Below are 24,014 nucleotides of genomic sequence, written 5' to 3' on the forward strand. Positions count from 1 at the left end.
TACAACCTTCTGTAGGAGGTAGTTCTAGACTATGCGAGAAGTCCCGATAGGGCCAGTGCACACAACCCGTGATTTCTGGGAGATACTCCAGGACCTGTAAAAATGTCACAAATATCTTTAAACATTTATACGCACAGGAAGCTCTATGTGGGCGTAAGCTCTTTGAAAGTGAAAAATATCATTCTGTTGACTTTAAATATAAAAATGTCTGTTAAACGATCACGGTTTTTTTTTGTTTTTTTTTTGTTTTTTTTGCTGTTGTTGTTGTTATTTTGAAGTATAGCTTTTACAAAATGCTTTTATAAGTCTTTGTATGTTCTAATCTATTTGTATTTGTGTGTGAATTGGAAAAAATTTGTCTGTATAATTAGACACAAATTATTGTACACATTTCTAAATCTTAGTTTGAATCATATCGACGGTTTTCTCTCAACATAAAGCAGACGCTCTGCTTGTTCTTGCTCTACGTGACTTGTGGGCGAAAAGTCGGAGGAGAAGCTTTGTCCCTTCTGGCTCGCTGTAGCGCGTTATTATATGTTGACGTGTGTCTGAGCTGTTCCGTTAGCTAACAAACAGCTAGCAGACACTGAACACTGAAAGTAGCTGTTTTACAGGCTGGTTTTGCGAACTCAAAAACTCACAGTAATGGCGGATGACTGGGAAGAGATTCGCCGGCTTGCCGCAGACTTCCAGAGAGCGCAGTTTGCTGACACAGTGCAAAGGTAAACGCAACTGAACGGGTGATAGCATCAAAGCTAATCCCAGCTGTCATTAAAGTTGATTTAAAAGTAACGCTATTAGATGAAGATTGTGGCTTCTCTTGTAACAACTGTTGTGACTAAAACAAACACAATAATAAATGTATCCTACACTGTCCTTTACGGCACTTGTGTAAACTTTTCCCCAGGCTGTCGGAAAGAAATTGCATTGAAATAATTGCAAAACTAGTCCAAGACAAGAAGCTGGATGTGGTGCACACACTGGATGGTAAAGAGTATGTCACCCCAGCTCAGATCAGCAGGGAGATCCGAGATGAACTCTACGTGCACGGAGGTGTGATACAGAAGTTTAAGAAATGAGATGCAGCATTGTCACATTGTCCCTGTGACATGTTCAGAATTGTAGATTGTGACAGAAACTAAGTGCTTTCATTCTGTATTACAGGGAGAATCAACATTGTGGACCTCCAGCAGGTGTGTGTTAACGCTGTGTTTCGTCCTGCGTCCTCTAGATGAGATATACAGTTTGTTCATTCAAATTTGGGTCAGATGTTTTATGAATGTTTTCATGATGTTGTTCCTTTCAGATTATCAATGTGGACTGGGTCCATGTTGAAAACAGAGCAAATGAAATTGCAAAGTCTGATAAAGGGGTTCAGCTTGTACTGGGACAGCTGATTGATGAGTGAGTATTAGGTCTATACTGTATAAAAATGGCTACCATAAAGTCACACTATGGACAGCACTATAATGGGTTTTGTGAGCTAAGTTACATATTTGCATGAAAGAGCAAAATACTAAGTTATCAGCCAACACTTTAGACTCTATGCACTCATTTCACACATGCCCAGTGTTTCTCGATATATGCTACAAGATATTTAGGTCTATAGGATCCAGAGAAAAAGCTATAACACTTAAGTTAGCTAATTATAATAGTTAAGCTCCATCTCATTAGCCTATTGCACTTGTTAACTCTTTTTACAAAACTGAAGCTTTTGAGGTAAAATTAATGATAATTCTAAAGGCCAACAGTGCAGCTACAGACATAAACGATGCAAACTTTATTTTGATAAACTTTAGACTTTTGTCATTTCAGTGTAGGATGATCTTGATTTAGAGAGCTTTAGTGAGCTTTAGAGAGCCAGTTTTTCTATAACAAATTAATGTTCATAATTTGACTGTGGGTTTAACTTAGGCTGTTGCTGAAGGTTCAAAACACATCAGCAGGGTATGGCACGGAAAACAAACGTATAATTAATATTGACACAATCTGTGTCACTCGTCTATTATGTTGATCGTTTTCGTGATTGCCCAGATGGTGCTTCGCTGTGAATTGTGGGATGGCATTATGTCCTTTCCTTTCATAAAGAATGCTCCAGTTTGTCTTCTGCTGAAGGAGGCAATAAAGGAAGCTTTAACTGTTATTGGGCTGTCTGCAAATAAGTTGATGCTGACCTGTGTTTACTTGTGCACATCAGTTTTGTGCTAGCTAAAGGTTCACAATTAATTTGATTAAGAACCAAAAGACTTTAAAACAGTTCAGTTATTTTTATAATTCGGATTCATTTGTATCCCTGTAGGAACATAGGGCCCATAAATAATGAAATGTTGCCTGTCACCAAATTTCATTCTTAGTTCATTTCTACATAAAAGCAAATCAATCAGATTTGAAGGGAAACTCCTTAAATGACTTCAAAGAGGGTAAAATTTTTATCTTATTAAATTTTATATTCTATTCAAAGTCTTATTCAATAAATTAAATATATTTTTTTCACATTAAAGGTTTAGTTAAGTCTCATTTCTGCACAGAAGTATTTACAAAAGTATAGTATATAAGGGTCAAGTCTGAACAGGTTAAATGAGAGTGAGGTGTTGTGATTATACTGCTCATGTTTTGTCATCTGCAGCACATACCTGGACCATTTGGCCGAGGAGGTGAATGACAAACTGCAGGAGGCTGGTATGATCAGTATTGCAGAGCTGTGTAAAAGCTATGACCTCCCAGGAGATTTCTTAACTGAGGTGAGCCAGTTTTTACGTGCCTTTTAATCCAATAAGAAATCTGGTCATTAAATTAACTCATTCACTGCCAGCCATTGACAGTGAATGAGTTAAACCCATTGACTCATTCACTACAATTGACGGCTATAGACGTCAATGGCACTGAATGAGTTAAGCAATGTGTTGTGCCGTCTGTGTTTTTAAATGGTTTAGTCTTCTTTGTGGTCTCAGCTTGTTTTGACACGTTGTTTCTTTGTTAGTAAAAAAAAAACCCGTGGGTTTCTGATCCATATTTTAGGAGTTGTCGAAGCGTCTTGGGAAGATTATCCAAGGAGAAATGGACCAGTACAACAGAGGTGTCATATTTACCCCGGCTTTTGTTGCTCGCCACAAAGCTAGAATACAAGGGCTCTTCAGTGCAGTCACAAGGTAAATATTGCAAAAAGGCTAAATATTTATTATGGCTTGTTTTTTGTTTTTCTTCTGCAGATGTACAGATTTTGATATGTCCATACCTGTCTCAGCATTTCTTGTGTGTACCGAAAAGCAAGTCAGTTAAAAAATTTAACTAAATGAAACAAGGTTATTAAAGAAACTATAGAAACAGTTCTTTGATGCTAAGCAAGGTTAAGCTGTTTGTGTGGGATAGCTCAAGATGCTATGAAGGATTTCTGTCTGCAGGACATTATTTTGAGCTGTGTTTGTGTTGCAGCATCCCAGCTAGGGCTGCTCGATTATGGCAAAAATGATAATCACGATTATTTTCACTGAAATTGAGATCACGATTATTTGACGATATTTATTTAACCCTTTAAGACCTACTATAGAACCAAGTCCACCAGAGCTTTTTTTTTTTTTTACATGCTGTAGTGCCATTTGTGGGAGCATTTCAAGTTGCTATACATCAATACAACTGTTATAGCCCATATTTTAATAATATGTATGCATTAAGTCCATAGTAATTACATAAATTGCAAAAAAGTGCAATAAACTACAAAAAAAATTGAAAATCGCTTTTGTTTTGTTTACATATATTTCTACTTGGAGAAATTTAAGAGGCTTATCCCTCAAAACTTTAAATACAATAAAGTTGCAAAAAATAGTTTCCCACCACAGGAAATTTATTTTGAGTGTCTTCATAGTTTTATTTTGGAGATACAGCAATTTTTATATACTGCAGGAAAAACAAAAAACAATCCTATGATGCAAATTTGCAAAGAAAACAGCATGTGCATCATTTCACTGTGGGAAGTGTTACGAACAGCTGATAGGAACGGCAAAGCGTGTTTCTGGAATATTATGTTTTTGTTCCTGCAAGCGCTTTTTATGCAATTTTTGCAAAGCTATATGTGGAACGAAACCGTGACCGAGGACAAGCTGATGGCATCAGATGTACAACTCCTCCGGTTTCATATGCAAAACAAATTATTGAGCTAGCTTACACGGTTCAGGTTCTACAGGGATTTAAAAATAGTTACGCAAAACGGAGCGTTCTCCTCTGACCGGCTTTAAAGGGTTAACAATGACTTTAAAAAATAATATAAAATAGTGTGCAACACCACTGAAGTTTTTTTTTTTTAAACTCTCTTTTCAACCAACGGCAGTCACTCTCCAAATAACTTCTGCTTAGCTTTCCGAGCTTCCCTCGGGTCCTCTTAATCAGCGGTCTCCAACCTTTTTTGCGCCACGGACCGGTTTATGCCCGACAAGATTTTCACGGACCGGCCTTTAAGGTGTCGCGGATAAATGAGGGAGGGGCTAATAATCGGCTCAGTCATTTTTAATGATCGTTGAAAGCCCAGATCGTAATCGTGATTAAAATTCGATTAATTGAGCAGCCCTAATCCCAGCAGGTTGACAGATGGTAGCTAAAATGTTTTGCATGTTCTGTCATATTGAGTTTTTTTACATTATGGTTCCCCTGTGTATACTTAGTGAAGCTTTGACACCAAAAAATGCAGTGAGTGAGTAGCTGCTTTAAAGATCATTCCAGTGTTGGTGATAGTGAGTGAATTCATAGTAACGTTCAGTTTGTTGTTAAAGTAAGACTTTACATGAATAGTATTAAGAAAATGGTATCTGTTTCTCTTTCACTGCTTGGTTCTTAAACGAAGCCCTTCGGTTAAATTTAAAGATTAATGGGCAATCCAGAGAACAGGGTACCGAGGCAAAATATCCCATGAACATTTGAGAAGTTCATAAAATCAAATATACATACATTTAACCTTGTTAGAGACTCCTCACTGTGCAATAGTGCAAATATTTTATGCACACTATGATTATTTTTCTCATTTAAATTACTGTGTAACCTATTGGTCACAAGCAGCATCTACAACAGTTGTGTTTCTAATGATGATATATAATCAGGCAGATATGAAACCCATAAGGCTGCACCGGTGCAATATAGCTGAGAAATTAAAACGCGTGAAGTTTTCCTAATTTTACTACATTCGCTAATCTAAAGCTAATAAAGACTAAAGGCATGGTGCTGAATGTTGTCAGTGCATCCCCACAGGTTGGGCATCAGATAGAAAAGGGAGAGGAATTCTTGATTGGGTTGGATGAAGTGATAGAGAATGTCCCCATAGACATGTAGGTGAAGGAAACAGAGGTGATGAGGTGTAGGCTACTTGTGTTGCTATGGAGAGAAACGAGGACAGATAACAGCAGATTGTGTGAGAAGGATGAACATGTACTTTAAACGAGCAAGGAACACAAAGTGAACACCCTGACTCTGTAATACCACATTGGCTTTAACAATCTCCATGACTTTCATGGAACTGTGAAAGCCATCTGTGATTTAGTAAAAACACTTTACTGTTCAGTGTTTCGTTCTCTGCTACAGGTTTTTAGCATTTTTGGAAGCTAGTGTTTGCCACAGAGAGAGCCATAAAGCTAGCCTATATGGCTGTTTAAGGATATAAGTGCTACCATATAACTATATTCAGTGTAAATTACAAGTACTGTCACCTCAGTACTGGTGCTTTATATTGTAAAGTAAAGACCCTATGTTAATAGAGAGAAAACGCCATCAATTAGACCACCTGACGACAGTGGGAATGAAAAACTCCCATTTAACAGGAAGAAACCTCCACCAGAATCAGGCTCAGGGAGGGGCAGCTATCTGCTGTGACCGGTTGGAGGTAAGGTGTAGGGAGACGCGATAAAAGACATACATAAGAGAAAGTCAAAGATTAATAATAACTGATCTTCACGTCTAACAGATGTGAAAAAATAAATGTTCTCACATGAGACCCCGCTGTCTTCAACAGCTGTATTCGTTGGCACTTTCTTATAATTCCTGCTGTTTTGCTTTTTCTATAGGCCAACACCTGTCAGCAGTATGATTGGAGCATTTGGATTTCAGGAACACCTTCTGTACTGTAAGGACCAGCTGCTACATCATTTAAGTTAACCTGTTAAGCTCTTTGGTTTCATGTGTGTACTAGTCTTTTTTTTTTTTCTTCTTCTTTTTTTTTTAAACTTGTATGATATTTATGTTTGTTTTTAATCGTTTTCAACTTTGTCTAATGTTAAACATTAGACAAACAGTCCTCTATTGTCATTGTTTAATACTTTACAGGGCGTATTATGATATTGTATTTTTTGTGGTTCAGCTGTCTTGGAGGAGTTGGTGAATATCGGGCGTCTGAAAGGAAGCGTGGTTGGGGGGCGGCAGGACAAGGCTGTGTATATCCCTGATATCTACACCAAAACACAAAATGCCTGGGTGGATTCTTTTCTCCAGCAAAATGGATATTTAGGTAGGTGTTGTTAAACTTGATGTCGGTGATCAAAAATACCCTAAGGCTTTTTCTAGTTAGCTAGCTGTCTCATTCAGAATGTTTGAGCTTTTTTATCTTCTGATCCACAAGAAAGAAAAGAAGAAAAAAAAAAGTGGCTGTTTTGCCGTCTAATTTCAAAGTCCTGTCAGCCATACTTGGAGTAGAGGTATACCCACAAGACTACTTTGATCACTCATGAGAAGATGACTAGAAAAATGATTTTTTTTTTAAATTCCTAAAACCTCAGATCAACTCCAGTTTCGGTTTCAGTGTTACTGGCATCCATTCACAATAACAATTACCTCGAAGCACATTCTGCAGTAAGGTTTAGACTCTACAATGTTAGAGAGAGAACTCAAAGAATCAGGCAGTCCCTGCGAGCAAACACTTGGTGATGGATTGGCAGGAGTGCCCTTTAACAGGTAGATCATTCAGCAGACCCAGGCTCAGAGAGTAGTAGCCGTCTATGCAGATGGTTGGGGATTGAGGGGAAAGACAGTATTTCCTATGTTTGTTAAAAATGACAAGAGATTCAGTGTAAGACTGAGTTTTTGAGGATCTTTGACAGCAGGGCTGAAATATTTGAAACTCTTTCAGTTTAAAAATTTTAGGGAGTTGTTGGTTATTTGGTTGTTGCACAGTTATTACCCTAAAAACAGTGAGGTGTGTTTTGTTTTTGTTTTTAAATTTTCTTTATTACTGTTGTTAGTTTCTCCTACTTCCTACTTTGGGGACTTGAGATAAGCAGTTATACTGAGCTGTGACTGTCTCAAATATTTTCTTTTATCTTGGGCACAGAAGTTATTATCTTGTGTGTACTAGATGAAAAATGACAATGATTAAAAACTCAATTTTTCCTCTGAGGCAAGAGCCATTGTAGAGGCAGGTGATCAATGTGTTTGTCGGTTCTGTCATTTTGTAAGCAAGGTTACATTTCTAAAAACAAGGAGGGAAAAAAAAACAATGAATTTCAAAGAACTCAGTGCCTCAGTGGACCATGGGTAAAGGAAGATGCAGTCGTGTTTTGGTGCAGATCCGCATCATGCAAAACTGTGAAATAGGACACTGAGGTTCCCATTTGTGCCCTCAGTAATCATGAAAAGGTAGTAACATTTGCTTTTCAGCGACACCTGGCACTTTGCAGCAGTGGCATGCAAGAACTGTTACAGAAAGGCAAGCAGAGCTGCTACCCACACATGGCAAAGGGGGTTAACTAAGAATAAACAGTGGTGGACATGTAGAGGGTTGGTGTGGTAACTACTAAAGGGAACAGTAAAAAAATTACTTTCCCAAGTCAGAGTGTTACAGATATGGGACTGTGGTATCGATTAACATTCCTGCTGCATTCATGTTTATGTTGCATTTTACTATATTTTTGGGGTTCAGCTGATTTCAGTTACTTTACATCAGTCACATGCTGTGAGTTTTGTAGAAACCTAAGCAGAAGAGATGACATCAACCATAGAAAAATCATCTTTATGAACATTTCATAATTTCAAAATAAATTTCCTGTTGTTGTAAACTATTTTTTGCAACTTTTTTGTATTTAAAGTTTTGAGGGATAAACCTCTTAAATTTCTCCAAGTAGAAATATATGTAAAAAAACAAAACAAAAACGATTTTCAATTTTTTTGTAGTTTATTGCACTTTTTTGCAATTAATGTAGTTACTATGGACTTAATGCACACATATTATTAAAATATGGGCTATAACAGTTGTATAGCAACTTGAAATGCTCCCACAAATGGCACTACAACATATAAAAAAAATAATATAACCTCTGGCGGACTTGGTTCCATAGTAGGTCTTAAAGGGTTAAATAAATATCGTCAAATAATCGAGATCTCAATTTCAGTGAAAATAATCGTGATTCTCATTTTTGCCATAATCGAGCAGCCCTACGCTCAGGGTTATTAAATAAACTGCTATACTATATGAACTGATGACATCGTTATCCCACAGAGTTTGATGCTTTGGTTAGACTGGGGATTCCCGACCCATCCAGCTACATAAAGAAGCGCTTCAAGTCTAATAAGCTGCTGTTCCTCAGAGCAGCCTGTGTGGGCCAAGCTCTGGTCGACCAGGTGGAGGCCTCTGTGGAGGAAGCTGTCAATTCCGCCACTTGGACTGACCTCCAGGTCAGCTCTTTAACCTTTAAATTGATGATATTAGAGGAGTTGCATCGTTTTTGTTTGTTTTTTTTGTTTTTAGATTTCTGTTTCTTATCCTCTTCTGTCTGGGCTGCTTTAGCCAGTTCTGCCCAGCTGCCTGTCGACTGAGGACATTGGGATACTGATTAACCAAGCTATGAGAAACACTAACATCCAATCGTCTGCCAGAATCTTGGGGGGCACCGTGGTTGTCAGTGAGAAGTTCATCAGCAACTGCCTCTCTTTATTTGATGAGGCCATGCAGCAGAAAGCTCAGAAGGTAGAGATTCCTTTGACACCCGGTTTTACATGTATATGTATATGCTCTGTCCAAAGGTGGAACTAGATTTTGTGTGCTTTTCAGGAAGTTAAGAGCAATCCAGTGTTTTTGATAACTGAAGAGGATCTGAAGCAAGCATCTATCCTGACTGAGAGCACCGCACCTTCTAAGAAGGAGAAGAGAGAAGCGGAGCGCAGGAAGAAGGCAGCAGGTTTGTGAAACCTATCTCACAAACTCCCACTGTTTTTGTTTTATTATTTTTATTCATATAGTTTTTAGTCCCTTTGGCATTTTGTGAGGGAGACTGACAATGGTGAGAAATCCCAGGAGTTTATTTTGGTTCTTAGTGTCCAACATGTGTCCTCAAAGCTCTCTAAGGTAATGATGTATGAGTGAGTCTAATGATTGATGTCTTACATGAAATCATTTTTTCTGTTTTAATTTGCAGAAAAATGTTTCCGTTTCTGTTTGCAAAAAGCTGAAAGTGGGTAAAAGAAATTGAATGAGAGGAATATCTGTTCATTTCTTTTGATCAAGTAAAGACTTTTTTCACTTTGCCTTTGCAACAATTAGAATGGCCCAAAGCTCAGGGACGTGGGTCTTAGGCCATTTTTATGGTTGCCGTGTCACCTATCGTTTAGGACAATACTGTCAGTGGCTTCTTGTGTAATGACGGCGCAGCAAAGAGTAAAGCGACTCCTTTATTTATGTAAAGCAGTCAGAGCTGCTTCCAGAAACCAGAACGATGAGACGAGAGGGATTCAATAAGGTGCCCGTAGTGATAAATCTACAAGAAAACTCACCAATATTTCTTTTTTTATTTATTTTTTTTTACAAACTTGGACTTAAACAATCATCAAATATCATCAGATTATTTTTTGGAGTGGACCCAGAACTGATTGAGATGCTTTGCCATGACCTTAAACGGCCGCTCATGCTCAAAACCCCTTCAGTGGAACTGAATTGAAATAATTCTGCAAAGAAGAGTGAGCCAAATTTCCTCCACAGCGATGCGAGAGACTCATTGCCAGTTATTACAAACACTCGATTGCAGATCTTGCTGCCAAGGATGGTACAACCAGTTATTAGTCTAAGGCAGCAGTTTTTCACACAGGGACAAGCAGGTGTGGATAGCTTCTTAATGAATGACGTCATCAGTAAAAACCTGTATTTTCCGTTTACGCAGGTTTTGTCTAATGTTAATCTTTGTTTGTTCATCTGAAATTCTGAAATCTAAAATGTGACGTATATGTTTTTTGTTTTGTTTTTTTTATTTGAAAGATTTGCCTCACAGTTAACCGTCATTCTTATAGAGATTCTCCTGATGTTTGCATTTGTATTGCAGTTGTCTCTCTTAGAACATCCTCACCAATAAAACATGTCCCAGTGAAATGGGGGTGTGGCAGATTGCAGATTGTAGGTAGCGAGCAGGATCATTTCTGCATGCATATTAATGAATGAGGCCCAATGTGTGTGTTTTGTTGTCCAACACAGCTTTATGCAAATGTTGCTTGTGCTATTTTTATACCAGCTCTGTAACGTTTGGAGTAGACGGCATCGCCACCTGCCAACATCTACCCTACAATGACCCGTAGGACAAAGACAGGAAAAATAATAGACTGGTTATCTTAAAGTGATACTAGAGCAGTGAAAATAAAGACATCTGCAATGTGGCAAGTCAGTGTTTGCTGACTTTAAGAAGTTGAGTTTTCTCAGACTGACTGGGATCTGTTTACTGTTTGTCTTCCAGAGGGCAGTGGCAGTGTGAAAGCAGGTGGAGGAGGCAATGCCAGAGAGATCCGGATTCGTAAAACCAAGAAGAAAGGGCGGAAAGATGAAGACAGCGATGAGGAAACTGGACCTTCTCAACAAAGTATGTCAGCCGTCACAAAGACATTTTATGTTCTCAGGGAAATACGGTCTCCATCTGCACATTAAGCCTGCTCACTGAGGCTTTTTACTGTAATAAGAGCTTAATGGCTGCTTTACGAGGAATCTCCTGGGTCATTAAGCTTTTTTTTTTTTTTAATTTTTCTACATGGAAGACAAAGGTAACTGTAGGATTCCAGGGAGACTAATTAGCTTGTGTTTTACCTTTGCCAAGATCGCAGCAGACAGACTGAAACCCCCTTTATGGCCCAGGAGGCAATTGTAGCCGTTTTAGAGGAACGAGTGAGTGACTGCCCTGAAGAAATCCTGTCTGAGTTGGCAGAGCAGTTAGTCAGGTAACAGACACATCTCTTTCTGAAGTTCCCTTTTCTCAGAGCTGCCAACAATCCCTTCATTCACCTTCTGTTAATGTCCCTGCAGGCCTCTGACTAAAGCCTACCAGGAAGTGCTGCGGACAGTGTTCATGTCCTCCACCAGCTCTCCATCAGGGGCCAACAAGAAGAAGAGCATGAAGGATCTGCAGGAAGAGATCACCAACCTGTACAACAATATCCGACTATTTGAAAAAGGCACCAAGTTCTTCTCGGGTAAGTCATGTTCCATGTATTGGAAATCAGAAGCAGGACCATCTTCATCTCTCGCATCCTGACAGGAGACGAGAGAGGAGGCGGGGTTCACAAGGTCCAGATTTTACCCTTACTGTTTGGCAGATCACTGTATTTGTAATAGATCTGTTACACTGGATTAACTGATCATGTCAGGGTTCATGTTCTGACATTTGTTCTTCTGTATGAATCAAATGTTTACCCGTGAAAGACAAGTCCTACTCGAGGAAGCTAGCATCCTTTGCTTTATTTTCATATATATGTCGAGGGAAACGAGCATTAGGCTTCAGAGCGTACCCAATGCTCAGAGACAGTTTTTGTACTCTTGGCTCTGTGATGCCAAAGAAAGTGATGATGTGAAAGTCTCAGGAGCACAGCTCTGACTGTGAGCACAGAAGCTCCACCCACCTGGAGGGCAGTCATTCAGAAGAAGGAGCTCGTTGCTGCATCAACAGCTAAGCTGTCAAAAAGCTTTTAAGAGAAAAATTGTAATGGCTAAGTTACAACACAAACAATATCTTCTAGTTTCTCAAAGTCAGTTTATATAGTGTGTGGCTAAAAGCACCAGCCCTAAACCCACAGCAGACCACAGATGGGCTAGTGGATGTTAAAGGTTAGAAGAGAGTGAAGTCAAAAGCGGCACCGAGGCCCAATGTAAGATACATAAGGATTATTTTGAAAAAAATATCTGGCATTGTAGTATTAAACCCTGTAACTAATACCAGATATTACCTCCTCTTTGAACATCACACACATTGGGTTGGATTTCCACTTTTGGATTAAACAGTGACAAATGAGCAAATGTTGTTTTTTAGTAAAGCTCTGATAAAAACCTCATAGTGAGACACAATCTTGTGATATTAACAGATGAAAAACAAGAACAAACATCCAAAACTAAGTGGCAGCCACAACATCGGGGTAATTTAATTAGAATGTGAAAACGTGATGACACACTCATCTGTTACTTCAAAATAGAGCCAATACATTTAAGTATGTAAGGGAACTTCAATCCAAAACTGTCCAAATCTCCAGGATTTCTAGAGGAACATAAAAGAAATATAACAGGTTTTGTGTATTGACCTTGCTTTACACCCAGCAAGAGTAGTGAGTTATTTATTGAGAATTGTGCACTTAAATGCAAAGAAAATAGAAGCAGCTGAACAACTGCTAAAGTTGGAGCTCTCCGACATAATTCACTGGAGAGATTAGGCTATAAAACGTGTGTATCATGGTGAAAATGACTGTAAAAATGGTGAGGGCTGAGTAGAATCATCCAAAATTTCAAAGGCTTTACATGCAATATTTATATGTTTGTTTTTTATACATGCAGATGATACCCAGGCCCACATCGCTAAGCACATCCTGAAGACCGTGTGCACTGATGTCAGTAACATCCTGGTTAACTTCCTGGCTGCTGACCTGATGATGTCCGTGGAGAATCCCAGCACCATCACCAACGAGGTCTGTGTCTGTCGCTCCTCTCGGCAACCTGAAACTCAAACTGTGTTACGATTATCTGTGGAGCTGAATTCAACGGTTCACACTGAATATGCGATTTGGTACTGCAGGTCAGACTAAAGATTTTAGGCAAACTGTCAGAGGAGACCAAAGGGCCTCTTTTGAAGCTGCACAACTCCCTGAACGGCAAAGTAAGTAGTATGCCTGTCTAAAATAGTGTTGCACTGTGGGCAAAATGACAGCTAATACCTTGAAATTTGAAAATCGCTAATCTGGGGAAAGGTTGAGGGATAACATTTTAAATAAGGTGGATTTGCTTTCTGTGTTTACAGTCCATTGAAGACTTTGTGACTAACTTGGATACCTGTGCTGAGGTTTGTGGATTCATGCTAAAGAAAGGAGACAAGAAAAAAGAGAGGTAGTGGAAGCACATTCGAGCCACAAAACTCTTCACCCTGATCCACTTATGGAGTCTAGAAGTGTGTGAATGCGTGTCTTGCAGACAAGCCCTGTTCCTGCACCGCCAGGCCCTGACTGAGCAGCTGAAGGATACCGAGGATCCCGCTCTGGTCCTCCACCTGACCAGCGTGCTGCTGTTTCAGGCCAGCACGCACTGTATGCTGCACGCCCCCGGCCGCTGTGTGCCTCAGATCATCAGCACACTCACGGGGAGAATATCTGCAGTATGTACAGCTGATTGAACGTGATTTGAATGGGAAGGAAAAGTGTTGCATCACAATCCATCAGTTTTAAAAAATGAAACTGGATCATCAGATATACCAGTCTGCTCACTCCTTCATCACGTCTGTGTAGGGTAGAGGTCGGCAACCTGCGGCTCTTTAGTCCTTATAATGCGGCTCCGTGCAGTTTGAGAAAATAAATTAGAAGTCTTTAGCTGAAGTGTATTTTATTTATGTTAGTTCTTTTTTAACTTGTAGTTCTAAATTGGAAGATTATTGTAATATTGAAATATAAAAATAAAATTATATTCTATTATTTTTTTCATTGCTCAAAATAAGCGTCACACTCGGGGAAGCCGATATACCCACCGAAACGCTGTGCATTTATCGAGACTTTCAACCCCAGGTAGGCCAATTATGGATCTTCGGATCCACATTATGTCAGCAGCTATTCTCCACCGTGAACTATGTTAAAAACAAACACCGCTCACGCCTCACAGATGACAGCTTACAGTCCTGCGTAAAGATGAAAGTGACTTCGTACAGCAGACGCTGTGCGCAGAGGCTTAGGAGCAGAAGTCCCAATGTAAACACATCACGGCAGACCCGACGATGTTTCCATGAACATGCTTTTCACACACGGTTGCTGTACGTATACAGCCGGCTGTAGCTTTTCAGCTCACAGCCCGACACATACCAACAACAGCATAGATAGCACAGACGTTAAGGCGGGGAGGCGTGATTGCGGGTGCCGCTCAGGTGCGTCTGCCTCCCCTGCAGCGGTGCTGCAGACGACGCCCCGCCACACACATTAACCTGGTAAAATACATATTTAGGCAGAATTTTGTAAATATATATTTTTCAGCAGCATAGTGCTTTTTTCCAATTATTTCTTTAAAAGACAGGTCAAGGCTCCAAAAGCCCAAAGGCGATATAAGGGTGGCGGCTCACAACAGTTTGTTTGCTGGATCACTTTAGTTCAGGTTGGTGTCTGTCCTTCTGTTATATTTCTTTAAGAGTTCAAAATGCATTAATTACATAAATAAAATGTAAGTTTCTCTGTAGCACTTCATGGATTTCATAACCAACACACCTTAGTTGTTCACACAAAGCATCAAGGTAAAAAACAATATATACAGTGTTATCTTCATTTTAGATGTCAAAAAGTATTCGCGACTCCCAGTGTTTTCTTTTGCGTGGAAACCGGGTCCAAAGGTTGCTGACCCCTGGTGTAGGGGAAACGCAGTCCAGTTATATTATATTACACAGCCATGCCTCCCGGAGTTGATATGATTCTCATTGGATATAGAAACAGGTGCATAATCCATTAACACTGTAAATGTTTAGCTTTACGATGCCCGTCGTGTGATTGTGCTGTCTGAAAGCTTCATCTCAGGATCGCTTGAAGTAGTGTTGAGGCGCAGCAGCTGTCGGTGGTCTCCATCTGCTGCAAGGAGAGTGAAGCAGCTGAAATGTGTGCATTTTGTTGCAGGAGCAGCAGCAGCTGCTGTCTACCTACCAGAGCCTGGTGGTGAAGCAGCTGGTGAGCCAGAGCAAGAAGCAGGAGGATGACGAGGAGCAGGACGAGGAGGCGAGGAGCGCACGTGCTCAGGTCCAGACCCTTACACCGCAGGTGAAGGACCTGGTGCTGTCTCAGAGGAAGACGTCTGTTAATGAGGACTGACTGAACAGTTAAATAAAGAGGAATGAATGTCACAGGGTTAAAGACCTGTGCTGCTTCTAGATCAGCTGGTGGTCCTGTATTTTTCTATGATTTCTCTATGTGGGCATCATTTTAAATTATTGAAGGAAATCACTGTGTATGATGAATTTAACACAATTGTCCTCAGTGAGGTTCTGATTAACTTGCGTATTAAATGCTCTCCTCCTCCTCAAGTGAGTTGCTTCTTCTGTGACCAGCACAAATGCAGAACATTCGGCTTCACACTTTATTACTGACCTTTTTTAACATCAGATAATACAGTGGTGTAAATGAACTAAATGCTTGTACTCATGTACTGCAAATTCCTCGTTCTCATTCTTCATGCTTCATAAATGTAACATAACTGAGCTTTGAACTGCTTAAATTACATGTGGGCATAACTGGCCAATGAAGACAGTACCACGTCTGCATGATGAGTCTGAGAGTGATGCATTAGGTGTGTTTGTCTCCGTCTTGTGACCATTATGTGAACTTACACTAAAGTGCATAATACTGCGTTTCAACACTTGGGGGCACCAACAGCAAACAGTCGTTTGAGTGATATTGATGCAGTTCTAAAAGAAAGGAAGAGCACTGCAGGAACCAAACTGAGTACACTACACACACGGATGTCACAGTCTCCATCCCAGTGGTTTCAAGCTTAACCCCAGGATTTTAAATCTGCTTGCTGGCATTTGCTTCTTATATTCTACTTCATCTCAGAGGTGTTAAGGTCAGAGCTCTCTGCAGGCCAAACACATAAAGCAGTTTCCTGGAGCTCCCTTTGTACTTGAGGTTGACCAAATCTGCTCTTTTTTTAAAAAAAAATCAGCATATACATGTTTTTTCCCTTCATCCCACCTTGAGGTGACAGGTGGTTTGATTTGGCACCATTGAAATAAAACTGAAGTGAAATTTATTAGAACCATTACTAACCCAGACCATAAAAAAGCTGAACATATGTGTTCACACCACTCCACATCCTTCACCCAATTATCAAAAGAGCTTTCCTTAAATGTTAAGGCTATGTTGACTATAAGACTATAAGGAGTTATAGTCTCTTTTTGGTCACTATACAACAGAGCATGCTTCATAAATCTGCTTCTAAATCAGAGTCTGTACTGGATAGCATTGTATTACGCCAGGGCTGACTTCTGTCACTAATTTGTGAATTTTTATATCATTATTAGTGTAGCCAGGCAAGAGGTTTCTGATTCAGTGATCTTGTGATCATGCATGCATCTAGGGGTGACTTTTGAGTCACACTGCAGCAGTTTGCACCCAGTTGCAAAGCAGAAGGGATAAAAAAAATAGTGCCTCCAAGTCTAAGATTAAGGTGAGCTCTCCGCTTTCTTCTCTTTCCCCTCACCACCAACTAGTTGTGGTGAACAGCTACACCTCCCTAAGCCTGATTCTGCCTGATTTTCAATCCAGCCAGAGATCCAAATCCCCTTCTGGATTACATCAAGAAAGGCATCTAGTGTCTGCCTGTTGTATATGATGAGCATTTCTTTTTCTTTCAATCTAGTTTATGTAAAAAACGTTCCTCTCTATTTAAAGACAATATGGAGGTTGGGATGATGCTTATCCTCATAAAGGTGGAGCTGTTGACTTTCTCATGTTTGCAACACCACAGAAAAAGTGGAAGCCTGGCATGTGGCTGCACCATCTGTAGTTTGTGGAGGCAGACACACCGTTTTGCCAGAAGAAGAGTTTGCTGAGCAGGACATGGATGTGTGAGCTCATCATACACACAAGCACATGCTCCACATTGCCATGGAAACACATCTTCTGAGAAAGGAGGCCTCTGGGCTTGGCAAGGGAGAGATGTCAAGTGAGGAATTTTATTCTAAAATAAGAGAATCCCACGCTATCCAACCCCTTTCTAAGATGGCTTAATAGGTGGATGGATTGTGTATTCATGCTTAATTAGCCAATTAAATAGAAAAATAATCAGGTGTTTATGTTTCATTGGAGGGAAAGACATATTTTCCATTTCATGCTTTCCTTACTATACTTTTAATGTATAACGAATGTTACTAAATGAGCAAATAGACAATGAATGGATCCCATTAACAATTAGTGGCTGCATATAACTGTTAAAATTCAGTCACCACAGATACTAAGAAAAGGTGAGCTTTAATGAAGACTGATATGAGCCAAACAATTCAATTCAATATATAGCACAAAATCAAAGCAACATTTTATATTGGAAGGTAAAGACAAAATAATAATAGAGAGAAACCCCCAACCATCAGGCGAACACCTATGAGCAAAGAGTCAGTGACAATGGGAGGGGAAAACTCCCTTTAACAGTTAGAAACAAGTTAGTTAGTTAGAAACAAGACAAAATACAAACTGTGGAAGAGAGCCAGAGATTAATAGTAAGAGTTGTGTATAAACTCATTGGAAGTGAAAAGAGGTTAATTCAATTCAATTTTTTTTTTAGTTTTATCTATATAGCACCAAATCACATTAACAACTGCCTCAAGGCGCTTCATAGCGAAGCCAAGTCAAGCCACTCCTGCAATCCTAGTTGGATAATTGGTTGAGAATGTGAATGAATGAGTTGCTCACACTTCATACTTGGCATTATATTTAGCATATCTCCTGCCACATTCCTTACATATGAGCTGTATGACACTTTGGTGCTATATAAATAAAATTACATTGAACTGAAAAAGAACTGAATTAAAAAATGTGCTCCTCTCTGGAGCCTTGCCCCAGTAACCCCAATCTTGGCAAGATGGCATCAGTAGTTCTATGATACGGGTCTTCCCAGTTGCAGTTAATCTGGCCCATCAACTAGGACAACCTTGCTTTGGGAGATCCTGTCATGGGCAAAAACCTAAACAACAAAACTTGATTCGTGTAAATGCAAAATTCAATATTTTTTGAAATAACATAATGCATCAATTTTAATCACATTTGGCCCCAGTGGGACTGCCTCAAATGACAGCAGTTAGTCCCACACAGTTTCATAGGGTAAATTGCTCGTAGTGTCCATGTAATCCATGTTTATCTTGTCAATAAAATCAATGTTGTTGTTTACATAAAGCCCTAAAAGCCTCTCTCAAATACACCTTTGTACATCGTGTGCTGATGATTATAACACTAGGCAGCTCTGACAGTGCATAGCAACAACTGTTTGCTAAAGCAATGCACAAGCATTCCTAATATCTAACCGACCAATCTCAGTGAACATATTGATTCATGAGCTGACAGATCACTGCTTAAGCAGTTCAGGCTTTTATTTTTATAAACTTTCAGCTCTGCCCTTGCAGGATGATTTGGATGCTGCATGACTGTCACCAAGGGCAACAAGAGAAGGACTTGAGCCTTCCAACGCTGAATTTTTAATTTAAGGTGTCAGTGTTTCAAAGAGGATATAGCATGCAAAGGATTCCCAGAAGATAATCTCAGGACGTTTTCCCAGTAGGATTCATAGGTGGGTGTGAGCAACAGCCATTAGCAGCTTTACCTTATGTTAAAGTATTTACATTGGCTGTGAGAAAGGAGCTTGGGTCACTTTCAAATTCACTTTCCAATTCAATCAATAGCCTTTATGTAAACACACAAAATGAAGAAATGCAACATTTCAACTATTAATAAACTTGTGATTGTTAAAAAAAAAATCATAGACTGTATATAAAAAATTGAACATCAGTCATTCCAGCTGTTTTTGGACCACATTTTAATGCCTCATTGTATGCACTTTGACCCCTGAAAAGATAATATCATGAGAGCTAACGCCTGCAAATTTGATTAGCAGGTTGCTGACACAGTTTTAGAAAAAAAGAAAAAGAAACAAAAGAAAGAATGAAAAGTGTAAAAATAATAATAATAACTATTAATATACAACAACCTAGTAGCTGTGCCACCAGATAAATGCTGTAAAATAATAGAATACATCACATAAAAATACAGAATTTCTCCATAATTAAAATATAGTTTTGTAACTTTAATTCACCTGAGATTTCATACATTTTTACAGATTCTTTATGCTAAATGAAAAGTTAGGTAGCATAAGTACATGTGTAAAAACAACTTGATGTGATTTTTCTAATATTTAATATGATTAAATACCAGCCATTTAAGAAAGTCAAAATCTTGTTGTACAACTAGTAACAGACTTTATAATTACAACAAAATCCTAATTTTTGATTATAGTAATTGTAATACGGGTTTTACTATGTAATTTTAAAAAAAAATCTTGTATTGTACTGTTGAAGTGCACCATGGCATATAAACATATGTCAAGAAAACATAACATAACAGTTTCAGAATGTTCTTGCATCCGCATTGCTTATCTTATAAATTGTCCATTTTCCTTCCCTAAATTTTTCTTATGGAGCTAGCTGCTTGATAAAAGTCTTTAGTGTTGAAAGTTCCACACTGCTCCCTTAATAGTATCTAGACTCCACAATGGCCTCTCCATCTACAGTCTGTTTTCTTCCTACATCTTTGCAGATTTGAAAGCTAGCCTAGCTGTGGTTGATGTTGCACTGCAAACACAGCAGATGTTTACTGATATCTACGGAATTACTGATAATTTTCATTTTTTTAATTGCAACAGTTTTTAAATATGCATTTGCTATGTAAAACTCGAATTTAATAGCATTGCATATTTGTCAAATTATATTCAAGTTGTGTCAATTTGAGCCATTTTCTCTAGAAAAAAACATTACAATTTTATCATTATTCATAGCTTGTTTTCCTGATATATATGCATATCATGTATAGATACCATAGAGATGCTTTTTAATGCTGTTTCAATGAACCTGCGAGTCCCTGAGGACTTAATATGCCTCATGTGTATTTTAGAGGAACTGCAGCTTTATTCTTTACAGTCACAGTTCTTGAGGTTGCCAGATGGAAATAAGCAGAAGACTGCACTCTGGCATTCCCCTTTGTTTGGAAATAGGATTTTATTTAATGATTAACAAACAATTTATTCAATTTTATTTATAAAGTGCCAAATCACAATGACAGTTGCCTCAATGCAAAAAAAACACACAACTTAACTGGAGTCTGTTTAGTTTGTCAACAGAGTGACACTCAGCTGAAATAATGCCAGAGCAGTACACACAGAAGGATATTCACAAGTGGCCCCTTGACTTCTCATCTGCTTAGGTGAACATCCCCGTCTACATCCATCCGCTGTCACCATGCCTCCTCATGAGACATCTGCAGGTTCCTGTTGCTTAGTAATAGTCTTCAGTGCTATGATTAAAGTGAGCTTCAAAGCTCTGGACACACTCATTACTCACAGCAGCCTGCATAATGAATCCCTGGGAGGAAGATGATTAAGAACAGCATCCTTTGTAATCAAGAGTGTGGTGGGGATCAAATTTGTCTTAGTGTTCAGTCTATCTGTGCCTCATCCATCCGTAGCAGGTCAATGAGGTCACTAGAGAAATGGCCAGTCAGCAATCTAAGAAAAACAACCTGCTGACCTTTTTGTGGATGGTTGGTGTTCTCTGCATGATGCTACAAGCAGCCAGGATCTCATTTGCCTGGCTTTCATGTCTCACAGTCTGCACAGATACATTTGTCTTTGATATGTACTTTGGGCTGACATTAAAGGCGGACTGTTCTGAAAAAAAATTCAGATTACTAACATCCATATGTAGTTCATACTCACTGTGATATGGGACGTTATCAGACAGCAGGTGTCATTTATTTTTATTTTACAGTCACAGGATACACACACACACACACACACACACACACACACCAAAGGATGACTTTCCACAACATCATAACAACCTTTGAAAATCCTTCACTTTTAGCCCTCTTCACTGTATTGTACAGTCATTCACCCTGCAGAGAACCCAAACAGCATGATGCTACCACCACTATGCTTCAGTCTCAGGATGAAAGCATCAGGCGTAGAGCAGTCAACCAACACATTCTCATCCTGGGGCTGTCTGTCAAGTCTTCTCTGTAGCCAGTCCCAGGCCTACAACTTCCACATCTGGAGTTTAGAGCGGTGGTGGCAATAGCTACAGGTTTAACAGCCAGGAGGCTGGCATGTGTCTCGTGCCGACTTACTCAGTGATTCTTTTGATGTTTCTTTCATATTTATTATTTCACTCACTGGTCCAGTTTTGGGGTTAGGGTTTTGCCCAAATTCAAGGTAGGATTAAACTTCAAGTTGATGATTCTCACAGAAAAAGATTGATATTACACATGTAGCGGTAGCAGGAAAAATAAAGTTAAAACACTTGACAGAAGTGATCACATTTGCCGTTTTAACCTTGTGATACTTGCTAATGAAGATGCTCTTCACAGTTATTAAAAGTAGATTGTGATGTCATTTTTGCAAAGGGCATATGGGGGTGGTAGTTACTCAGTTAGCTTTCTGAGTAATTATACAAGGTAAACAAGAATATATCGAAGAGTCAAACTCAATGAACTGAACAGTCACTAAAGCAGAGTTCCTGGTTCAGACGTGAACCTGGTGAAAAGGAGTAGACTATATCTCATCAATGCATGAATTATGCACAGAGCTGACACACACAGCAACAAGGACACCATTTCAGGAAAGAAATGTTGGTGTTGCTGAATTTGACCATGATGGTATATACTTGGTATATCAGAAAACATTACTGAGAAAATGATGCATACTTTTATCTAAATGGGCCACATATGAGGAGTATATGAGTACTGGATGAATAAGCACTCAGTGGAGATGATGACAGGAAGTGGAGTCCCTGGGTGGAAAGAGAAGACACGGATGACGCATCGGAAGGAGGGTAATGAAGGCAGAGTTTGCAAACAGGCATCGTCACATAAACACATGGTTCCCATATGTGATGCCTTAAACATACAACGTTCGAAAGAGAACGATGAATAAATGAATTAATAATACAGATGCATTTTCAGTATCAAACGGTATCAGCAGCCACACACTCATGTGTGTAAGCTTCACAGAGATGACATGTAATTACATTTCTAGGGAGGTGCGCGTCAGGTCACAGAGTAGGCTATGTGATACATTACTCCACATAAAGTTATCCTGAAAGGTGAATTGGTTATAGAGACCAAAACCATATTCAGTTATTTTATGAGGCTGTAAACAAGGTGCTTTATATTGTAAGGTAGACCCTACAATAACACATACAGAGAAAAACCCAACAATCATGTGACCCCCTATGAGCACTTTGGCGACAGTGGGAAGGAAAAACTCCCTTTAAGCAGAAAGAAACCTGCAGCAGAACCAGGCTAATGGAGGGGCAGCCATCTGCCGTGACCGGTTGGGGTGAGAGGTGGAAGACATTTTAACATGCAAGCTAGCCTCAAGTGGCAATTAGAGGGACTGCAGTCTTATATGTTGGGTCCCTGGTTTCTCACCTCTGTGGCAAAGAAGCTTGTTGGCTACATCCTGCCACTCTACCATCATGGGTCCAAAACTACACTTTAAATTAAAACTCCACTTAAGACAGTTTACCAAGGTAAGAAATGTCTATTTCTTTATTACATTCAACAGTACAGTACACTGAAATTGCACATTTTCACCAGATATAGCAGCATTCTGACTGGCAAATGGACTAATTATTAGGCACAATCAAGACATTTAAATACAAATACACACGTTCAAATGTGTCATGGCCATTTTCTGACCACAAACAGATTCCACTTAGCTGTTAATGTACATGCCTGGTAAAACAAATTCTATACAGCTAAACACACTGTCTTCTACCTGCAACTCCAGTGGCAACAAAACATGTAAGGTCAGGCCAAGCCCAGATTATCTTCTCAAAATAACACAAAAGAAACAACAACAAAAAAATCTTTTCTCTTGCACAACATGTGCCAATCAGTGCATTTCAGGAGTTATAAAGCCTTTTCGTGTATTTTTATGGTTTCCTTCAGACAACTTCTTCACTTAAGATAATGTCTTTAAAAGAAAAATTAATTAATTTAAAAAAACCTGAATGACACTGTCTCACCTTTGGAGGAATGGGTGATTGTGGGCTCAGTAAATGCAGCAGTGATGGCTTTTGAGCAGGTTTATCTAATGCTGCGGTTTTGGATGAGCTGGTCTCTGAAGTACGGCGAGGTTTATATGATATTACTTCTTGATTTCAGGTGATATTTTTGCCAAATGTAGGCTGATTTTAAGCGCAAAAAAGACAAAAAAAAAAAAGAACTTTGGCACTAAAAAGTGAGGTGAAATCCCAGCTGTAAACTGCCTGAGCTGACCTAGAACTAGCTTAGACTCTGAAGCTGCTGCAGGTGGAGATCAGTGTCTTCACCTGTAATATGCAGCCACTTGTCAAAAACAAATGTACCTTTTTTTGGTCTCTTATCTTATTATTTTTGACAAAACAAAACTTTTTGCATTTCACTTGTTATTTCCTGAATGGTCGAGACTCACAGCACAGGTGTCGAACTCCAGGCCTTGAGGGCTGCTGTCCTGTTTGTTTTCCAACTAACCTGCCCTTGTGCCTTCTTGGATGATCTGATATCCTTGTGTCGGTGTTGTTCCCACATCATCATAATAAATGTTGTTCCAGGTTCAACATTGCAAGTGACCAATCACATTGTTGTGACGTCATACTTTTGCAAGCCAAGCCATTCATTCATTTATGAAATTCGAATGTTGCAAGGACAATATGTATAGTGAACCTGGAACAACATTTATTATGATGATGTGGGAACAACACCAACACGAGGATATCAGATCATGCGTAGCTTCTTATTGGCAAAGCACACCTGATCCAGGTAATCAGCAGCAG

At 39.2% G+C, this 24,014-nt stretch overlaps 1 protein-coding gene across 1 annotated transcript; it reads left to right on the plus strand.

Moving 5' to 3' along the window:
* The first annotated feature begins 478 nt into the window (after window positions 1–478).
* ufl1 (UFM1-specific ligase 1) lies at window positions 479–15,464 on the plus strand. Its single transcript, XM_005931023.3, has 19 exons — window positions 479–722; window positions 908–1,053; window positions 1,165–1,193; window positions 1,307–1,404; window positions 2,627–2,741; window positions 3,019–3,149; window positions 6,045–6,103; window positions 6,338–6,484; window positions 8,468–8,643; window positions 8,756–8,935; window positions 9,020–9,146; window positions 10,686–10,808; window positions 11,040–11,160; window positions 11,246–11,412; window positions 12,761–12,891; window positions 12,999–13,079; window positions 13,221–13,306; window positions 13,391–13,571; window positions 15,061–15,464. Exons 1-19 carry the CDS (start codon window positions 646–648, stop codon window positions 15,250–15,252), a joined length of 2,367 nt encoding a protein of 788 aa, XP_005931085.1. The 5' UTR covers window positions 479–645; the 3' UTR covers window positions 15,253–15,464.
* Window positions 15,465–24,014: the final 8,550 nt, after the last annotated feature.

This window comes from Haplochromis burtoni, unplaced genomic scaffold, assembly GCF_018398535.1.
Source record: "Haplochromis burtoni strain Fernald_Lab_line unplaced genomic scaffold, NCSU_Asbu1 Contig_103, whole genome shotgun sequence".
In the NCBI taxonomy this organism is placed as follows: domain Eukaryota; kingdom Metazoa; phylum Chordata; class Actinopteri; order Cichliformes; family Cichlidae; genus Haplochromis; species Haplochromis burtoni.